This window comes from Protomyctophum parallelum, assembly GCF_964188405.1.
Source record: "Protomyctophum parallelum genome assembly, chromosome: 17".
Lineage (NCBI taxonomy): Eukaryota > Metazoa > Chordata > Actinopteri > Myctophiformes > Myctophidae > Protomyctophum > Protomyctophum parallelum.
The window spans coordinates 8315555-8325169 of NC_139719.1; the positions used below are offsets into that span (position 1 = coordinate 8315555).

Genomic DNA, 9615 nt, shown 5'->3' on the forward strand with positions numbered 1-9615 from the left:
ACGCACGCACGCACGCACGCACGCACGCACACACACACTCTCTCTCTCTCTCTCTAACACAAACAAATGGGGGCTTAGAGAACCCCCAAATCTAAACCATCACACCTGGCATTGCTTTACAGAGGGGCCTTACGTTTAATATCTCTCCTGGTCGTGCGTGCAGGGCACGCAAGGACGCACACATGTATGCTCAAACAATCATTACACTAGATTTAACAGACGCATACAAGCATTAAATATATGTTGACATGACAAGTAAGCAGACACTTAAGCACGCGTAGACATGCCGAAACACATGACTGCACATCGATATTCTATGCATGCACACACACCTGCATGCAAGCGTGCACACACGCACATACGCACACTTGAATCATATTACGCCATGGGCAAGACTCAGCATGTACTCATAAGGCTGAATGAGAATAGGTCTTTTAAATGCAACATGGCTCCATTGTTGCGTGATGCTATGACTATGATGTTTAATTGGTGGGTTGGACCAGAGACACTCTTATTTCTTTTTTTTCTCCTTAAAGGTATATTCAGTGATTTCACTAAAAAAACCTTAGGTTTCGTTTTTGGCTGGGACCTAAGCCTTTCGTCCAATCAGGATAGAGAGTCAAAAACTAAACATAAGGTTTTTTGACAGCACACTCTATAGTAGAGAGGATTATCACAACAAAACAAAAAGATAAGTGATATTTGAATTAAGTGAAATCACTGAATATACCTTTAAACGGAGGAGAGATGGGGGAAGACATACAGCAAAGGGACTCGAACCCGCAACACACTGTCATGCTGGATTACCAGCCAAGGTGCCTGGACCGCTAAGCGAAGACCTATGGAAATGACTGAAAAATGTGTGCTCAATCATTTGAATTGATTTGTGCATTATACTGCAATGTTGTTGTTGTTGTTTGTTTTCTATTATTGTAGCTTAGACCAAAATGGTCAGCCACGGTTTTCTAAATGATTGAGGGTGCCTAAGGATAGATGTGAATTACGTTAGATGGCTCCCAGTGCAATGAGGGCGGAGAACCACTGGAACATTGTTTTCGGGACCTAGCTGTAGTTCACATTCATCTGTGTGTGCAAAAAGGAGCGACAAAGTCAAAACAACTTTCCTCCGTGTTCCTAAGAAATGTGGGTTAGCAGTGAAGATTTGGCAGGAATCCAGGCCAGCTCTGGTTTCTGTGTTGGCAGGGAGTTGTATCTCACGGACAAACAGGCAGCTGGACTCTCAAGGTCTCTGCGGATGCTTCTCTGCGGTCAACCTCTCATCTGGTATAGAGAACACTCAAGATGAATAGTGTAGTAGACACACAATGCCAAATGCATTCAGGGAAGTTCATATCGGCCTAGCCACTGTACACATTGTCCAGATACGTAACCAAGCAACCCTAATCTGATCGGTTTGGCTTGACAATAATGCTCCGTCTAAATGTGCACACAGCACTGCTGCTCCAGCTGCCGTCCAGTGTGATCAACAGAGATTTACCTACTCATTGTCCAGACGTAACCTAGTAACCTTAAATCTGATAGGTCGGCTTCACATGAAGCTCCAGCTACTAAATGTGCACACAGAGGGCGTACTGTTCCAGCTGCTGTCAGTATGATCAACAAAGATTTAGGTCTGCTGGGACTCATCCTTTTGTAAGACCGACTCTCAGGCTTAGGTTTGTTGTCTTAGAACCTTGACTTTGACCCCAGTGTCTGATATGAGCGTCTTAGATCTTTTAAAGCCGGAACAACCACTGGATGCGGATATACCACAGATACCCTGGAGAATAACACGTGCACGCACACACGCACACGCACACACACACGCACACGCACACGCACACGCACACACACACACACACACACACACACACACACACACACACACACACACACACACACACACACACACACGCAGGAATACGTACAATGTTTACTACAAGCCAAGGAGAAGTTACTGAAATTGGAGAAGGTTTTCCTAAACTGAACTGTTCTGGTCAGGAATGACGTATAGTGCAGTTCAAACAAACCGAGCTCACCGTGCTGCACTCAATCTGGAGACAATAATTAAATTGTTTTGATTATACATGTGTGTGAGTGCACATGTGTATATGCTCCTCATTTTCACACGTAATTAGCTATAGTGTAAACAACCCTTTGGACTTGAGAAGTTGAGATCCACAGGAAGTTTAGGGAGGGTCAATAGCGTGAGATCGGACGTGGGACCGCAAACATACCATAGCCTAAACAAATAGGAAGAATTCAAAGGGGAAAGGGGGGGGGGGGGGGATAGGCAAGTCATTACAGTGTAAGTAAACATCCACATGCCTATTTTGAACCCATTTAGACTTGAGGACGATTCTGCAGATGCCTTCTAAAGCCTGACAGTTTTCTGAAAAACCCATGTTTCTATGTTAGTCGTTCTCAAACACTTTCATGTGAAGGACACCCAAAAATATATGCAATTGGAAATCTCTCCTGGTTGAAAATGGGTTGCTCCAGGGACCCCCCCCCCCCCCCCAGAAGCAAAGATTTGAGTTTAAAGAATATATTATTCTGTATATATATTCAAAGAATTGCACACATTTTCACGTTAAAAAAAAGAAATAGCAGTTCTACAAGCTTGTAGCACGGCACTCGGTGCCACGCTATGAGCTTGTAGATCTGCTATTTTTCAATAGCTAAAGTATGACATAATGCTATTGTGCATATACATATGCGTAATTAAAATCTCAGACAATAACACCTCATGACAAGCAGCTGGCTCCAGGTCACGCTTTGGTCACGAGGGTTAAGAATGGAGTTTTTAAATATTGCGCCACTGAGTGGAACAAAGCTTGTACATCTTTGAACATTAGGCAGACATGCCGTCTTCAAAAGCTTTAAGTGTTCATTGACTTGTCTTCCGTTATCTTATCTACAGATTAGAGAGGATGCGTGTGTGTGTAAAAGTTTACAAATGTGGACGTTTCATCTCAGACTCCATGTCAGCCTTGTTGCAGTAGCTGGTGAAGTTCAAAGGCTCCTAGGGGCCAGGGTGAAATCTTTAATCCCTGCTTAATCTGATGTGTTCACTCTCCTGACCTCTGAACCTGTCCCTGACTTAACCACTTAAGCCCTATTTTGTAGCAAAATCTACAAGGTCACAACACAACGTTGTGATTATACTGGTTACCCTATTTTTGCATTTTTGAAGGAAACATAATGGAAGTTATTACAATTATTTAATGAAATGCCCAAAATACAAATGCCTGGTTGAAAGTGGTTTATATGGGTTATACCATTCTACATGTACATTGTACAAGCACGCACGCACGCAGAGATGGGCAAAATACATTGAAAATTTATTTTGATACAAAATACAAATACTGGGTCAAAAGATTTATCTAAATACAAAATACAAAATACATCTTCCATCCCCATCGAAATACAAATTACAAAATACAAAAAAGTATTTCAAATACGTATTTCAAATACATGTATTTCAAATACTGCCCATCTCTGCACGCACGCACCCCCACGCATGAACGCACACACACACGCACACGCACACGCACACACACACACACACACACACACACACACACACACACACACACACACACACACACACACACACACACACCAAAGTGTCATAGAGCACACATTACGTTTGATGCTTACACATCTCTTTATCTTATTCATCTCATCTTCTTTGTTCAAGTTGTCCATTTGTTCAAGTCCATGCCCTAACATCACATGGCCCCCCCTCGCTCTTCAGCTGTTCATTAACTTTTGCAATTCTTATTTCTAGGCTTTTCCCATTATTAGACAGTGGCTGAAGACCATCTGCCAGTACAAACAGCCTCCAACTCTCTTTTGCGTAATAACAGGTTTAATTTATTACAACTCGTCCACACAAAAAAGGGCAAAAAAAGGCCTTTCTTTCTTTAATGGGAGTTGAATGATTGGTGTTTTTTTTTTCTCCAACCAGCAGTGCAGCACTGCAATTCAGACTTCAAAAAGGAAACCCATTACCCTCCTAAAGACGGAGCTGTGCTCTTCAAGCAGTCACTCACTGGTGTCTGTGGCTCTGTTTTGGAAAATCTTTCCCGGCAGTGCAATCACTGACTGCATCATGGGGAAAGGAAGAAAGATCTGCACCAGAGAGAGAGAGAGAGAGTGAGTGAGAGAAAAGGTTGACTGAAAGCAAATCAAGTGAGCGATTAAGGCTTAATAGTCTAATTGAACTAGAACAACAATCAGCGTGTCTTAACGACCTCCTCTGGTCAGATTGGGGACATGTGGCAGAAAAACAGGGGCCCCCACTTTTGATTATAGTCAGCTCCTTTGATAGACAAGAGTTAGCTTAGAGTTAGTTCCTGCCTGTCAAATTACAAAGGAAGTCATTACTTTCTGTTGGGTTTGAGGATTTATGTGTACATAGTGTTTTCATTTGCTATTTTGTAAAGGAATTTAGTGTTCTATGCCTTTCGGGATTTTGGCATCATAAATTGGGCTTTTGTTGGAAGATTTCCAATAATAAAATTGCCATGCATGGCATACCATAGATAGAGATTTGTTTTGTTTTGTTTTTTGCCACAAATCAACATTTACCGTCAGTTTCCGATATACAGTAAGTATATAAGTAGTATACAGTTGTGCCTTTGCATTTGGTGATATTTAGAGACCTTTAACTCAGACACAGTTACTGTAGACTAACAATTCCCATATTCATAGTCCTTGACAGAAATGTTTTGTGGAGCCGCTATAGAGATGGCTTATATTAAAACACTTTTATACTAATTAGAATCTTGTGTCAAAAGGCATTCTTTTGCAGTTATTTCTCAAGTAGCCTCGATACCCAGGCTTTCATTTCGTCTGCGCGAAATATTTCTCAAGTAAACATGTCATACAAGAGCTCCGAACTGAAACCGACAGCTTTTAAGCTTATATTCCACAAACTCATTATAGCAGGAAATCATCACCACATATCCTGTTTGCCATATGCCGCGTTCTGCAATCATCACGGAGAGAGGTCTTTTTTTGGAAAAGTTAAAACACTGCATGCTGATCTAATTACAGTTATAGCATGTAATTATGGCATGACTGAAGTGAAACAACTCACGATATTAACCGAGATGAAAAAATACTGTTTTCAAGTATTTCAGCAATGTGAATTATGTGACCATAATTCGCATTGCTGAAATACTACACTCATTTTAAGATCTGGCTTGAACTCCACAAAGACGATTCCACATATAGTTCCATCATTGCGGTGATGTCAATGACTTCGATGACGCGTGCGCTGTGGCTGTGTTCCACAGATGACTGTGCTCAGTGTGTGGGCTCTAGTGCTCTTCTGTGCCTGTCCGGCTGAAGTCTACCGCACCCCCTACGATGATGGAAAGGACCCAGAACTGATCAGGGATCAGATTGACCCCCAGGATTACCGCAGAGACGCAAGGTTAGCTATAACATAAGTGTTTCTACCGACGATACGAATTTAAGTCTCCGTTCAAATCTGGTTAACCCATTCTGACCGGGCACCCATTTTGGTGTCAGCATCATGTTATGCTTTAGCTATTGAAAAATAACAGATCTACAAGCTCATATCGCGCCACCGAGTGGCGCGATACGAGCTTGTAGGTCTGCTATTTTTGAAAAATCGAAGAGCGACTGACATTTCTAGAATCTGATCTCAGGTCAGAATGGGTTAATCAGACCAGTGTGTGTCCCAGTGGAAACCTCGTATGAATCTGATCTCAGGTCAGAAAAACAGAGTCATGGTGCTGCTATTGTGCATGTTGACCCACCAGTGGGTCTCAAGGTGTCCTTGAGTGGGTTCCAAATGGGCCCGGGTTCCCCCGGTACTGAGAGTGTACAAATGGAACCAAATGGACCTGTAACGTAAGGCTCCATTTGGTTCCATTTCTACACCCTCAGAGTTATGGGGGTCATTGAAATTAAAATAGTTTGAGAACCACTGTACACAAAATGGAACAGAGCCTTATAATTAGCATCATCGGAAACACCGATCGGAAGTCGGAAAAGAGGCCCGGAAGTAGGAAGAGTTATTTCCAAAACGGCGTGTGCACGTAGAGCCTATTGGGGCACGGCAAACTACAAGTTTAGAATTCCATGATGGATAGTCACATGCCTATACAGAAACGATATGCACTGTTGCAACCTTATTTCATTGTGAGTTTGTGTGTGTGTGTGTGTGTGTGTGTGTGTGTGTGTGTGTGTGTGTGTGTGTGTGTGTGTGTGTGTGTGTGTGTGTGTGTGTGTGTGTGTGTGTGTGTGTGTGTGTGTGTGTGTGTGCGCGTGCGTGCAACCATAGGGAAGTGAGAGAGTGTCGTCGATGCTGTGACCCAGGAGAGGAGCCGCCGTCTCCTCAGTATGCCAACCCGTACTACCCCCAGCAGCACCCACAGGTGGTACCACACATCAACATCACCATACTCAAAGGTATGGACAAAAACAATATGCACCGCACGGCGCACTCACACTCACACTCACACTCACACTCACACTCACACTCACACTCACACTCACACTCACACTCACACTCACACTCACACTCACACACACACACACACACACACACACACACACACACACACACACACTACACAAAGTCATTTGAGGCAAGGTTGGGGACTGTCCCAGCCCCTTGGGGAAAGAAGATAGATGGAGGACATTTTAATAGCAGAGGAACCAATCACAGCTGGAGAAGCTTGGGGGGGGTTGGTTGTCGTATATGAGGGGACAATTTGGGGTGTGTGGCTTAGACCTCCTCAGGGGTCAGGGCACACACAAATATCCCACATAGCTGTGTGAGACCCAACCCAAAATGTTGTGGTTTACCAAGCCAAGATGTATGTATTGCAATGATATTGTATTTGGTTCTGTGTATCTACTCCAGTGATAATCTGTGCATGGCACGACTGTGAGATCACAACAAACCCCCCCAAAGCAGATCAAACCTAGATGTACAAAGTTGACAGGACAACAACTATTTTAATGCTTCATAGGGCAGAAACCAAAGATCCACAGTTGAGATGAGATATACTTAAAGGGATTGTGACATTAAAAAAAAGTTTTGGAATTGTTCTTATTTTTTTTAGGTTTTCTAATCTCAATTGCACCCAAAAAACATGAACTTTTAACATTCAGTAGATTTTCTGTGATCTGGGGTTTTCTGGCTCAAACAGGTGCTCTGATTTGCCGGCAGTAAGTGACATCACTTACTGCAAATCCCATATATGTCAATGGGATTTGCTAGCAGATGTCACTGTTTCACTGTGTTGCCTGTTTTCATTGTAGCTCAAAAGTAGCTCCAAACCCCAAAGAAAACTTCAGACCACAGAAAATCCACTGAATGTTCAAAGTTCAGGTTTTTTGGGTGTAATTGAGGTCATAAAACCTAAAATAAAAAATAAAAATAAATTAAAATGAATGTCATAAAACCTTTAATGAATCCCCAAAGGGAAATTGAGGCACAGATATATATTTAAAAAAAATATCACACCCATGTGAAGTGAGGGGCGCTCATATTATTATACATCATCATACATCACGTCCTGTAATCAGCCAATCAAATCATCACAAATGTCATTCCGGCCAATCACTTTTGGTGTCTTCACATTTCTGACCTCATTTTACCTTCAATATGTATACTTTGCTCAGCCAATCAAATCACCGCTATGGGGTGATCAGTCAATCACAAACCAATGTTTGTGTTCACACAGACCCGGAAAGCTGGGCATAGGAGGGGCTAGCGCACCCCCAAAACATGATAAAATGCTGACTAAATGAAGATCTAAATGCTACAGTACTACAGGAGGCTGGGTGAAGGTGAAGGACGTTCGGTAGTACAGGTCTAGCGCCAGCAGTGACCTGGGCATACAGTATATGTGAGTGTAGTGTGAATGAGCGTGGGACAGTTTGTCTTCTGAACCTCACCTTAGTCACAATGCTACCTATAGGCTGCGAGGAACTTAGATACAATCTGCATCTAATTTACAACAAGCTCCACTGACAGCTCATTCATGAAACAGAAAAGTCTTATCTGATGATTTTTCATAAAACAAAGATTTGACAAAGACAAAGAGGATAAACCAAGATATCTGTACAGGTGCAATACTGGTTTACTTTCATTTGATACAACCAGATAGGACTTTTCTGTTTCACAATTGGGCTGTCAGTGGAGCCTGTTGCAACTTAGATGCAGATCGTATCCAAGTTAATTGCAGCTTAAAATGCTCCCTAGGTTCACTTGTGACTACATTTTGAATCGAAACAAATCTAATTCAGGTAGAAGGTATTTAGGTACATATTTTGGTTAAAACAAACTGCGACCTTGTGATCTTTCAAAAAGAGTTCATAATCACATTAGTTCTCCACAACTTGTGGTCTGATATTCATTTCACGCTAATGTTCATGCATCCTTACACAGTCGTGACGGAGTTCTGTCTAATGTTCATGCATCCTTCCTTAAACACAGTCTTGACAGAGATCTGTCTGACTGTCTGAATTGAGTCAACCTGAGCAGTGTACCACACGACACCACACATGTACAGGATTCTGAAAATGGCAGATCTACAAGCTCACAGCGCACAGCGATGCGACACGTGACGCTTGTAGTCTAGATATTTTGCCCTAAATGTAGTATGACAACTAGGCCGTGCCTCTTCCAGGTGAGAAGGGAGACGGCGGCGAGCGAGGACCTTACGGCAAGCTGGGCAAAGCGGGCCAGACGGGCTCACGGGGCCACGCCGGCGGCAAGGGCTCCAAAGGCAGCGTCGGGACCCCGGGGGAGCCCTGCAAGTCCTACTACGCCGCCTTCTCCGTGGGCCGCAAGAAGGCCGTGCACTCCAACGACTACTACCAGACGCTGGTGTTCGACACGGAGCTCGTCAACCTGTACGGCCACTTCAACATGTTCACCGGCAAGTTCTACTGCTACGTGCCCGGCGTCTACTACTTCAGCCTGAACGTGCACACGTGGAACCAGAAGGAGACGTACATGCACGTGATGCACAACGAGCGCGAGGTGGTGATCCTGTACGCGCAGCCGAGCGACCGGTCCATCATGCAGAGCCAGAGCCTCATGCTGCAGCTGGAGCGGGAGGACCAGGTGTGGGTCAGACTCTTTAAGGGCGAGCGGGAGAACGCCATCTTCAGCGACGACTTTGACACCTACGTGACCTTCAACGGTCACCTCCTCAAGCCCAAAAGTGAGATATAGTAGTATAGGCTGCAGTGCGTACGGGGGCACGTGCGAGGGGAGGACGGCAACGAATAAGGAACACCTCCTCTGCGTGGAAATGAGATGCGTGTAGTGTGCTAACCGGCCGGTATGAAAAGTGGCATGAATGTTTACTTTGGAGAGGACGTTGCTGTTGAAAACAGCAGATACTGGACACAAAGGGCTTGAAATCTCTGGTGAAACAATGTACACTATTATTAATGAGCTTTCAACCTGGCCATGAAATCCTTCACACAAAGAAAAGTACAAAATATAAAATGATAAGATAGCAGGTACAATCTCCCAAACAGTTTTGAAATAGGGCTAATTAGTGGTTAATTATGCCCCACTGGGTTTTAGCAAACATCTGTTTCAGACAATAC

General features: G+C 43.6%; 1 protein-coding gene across 1 annotated transcript in view; it reads left to right on the top strand.

Moving 5' to 3' along the window:
- The window catches only part of c1qtnf1 (C1q and TNF related 1), an 11480-nt gene extending 2234 nt beyond the window's left edge, over positions 1–9246 (top strand). The window contains exons 2-4 of the mRNA XM_083787932.1: positions 5307–5446; positions 6323–6450; positions 8682–9246. Coding sequence (XP_083644058.1) covers positions 5307–5446; positions 6323–6450; positions 8682–9232 — 819 coding nt within the window. The 3' untranslated portion in view covers positions 9233–9246. The remainder of the gene's footprint in view (positions 1–5306; positions 5447–6322; positions 6451–8681) is intronic.
- The last annotated feature ends 369 nt before the right edge of the window (positions 9247–9615 follow it).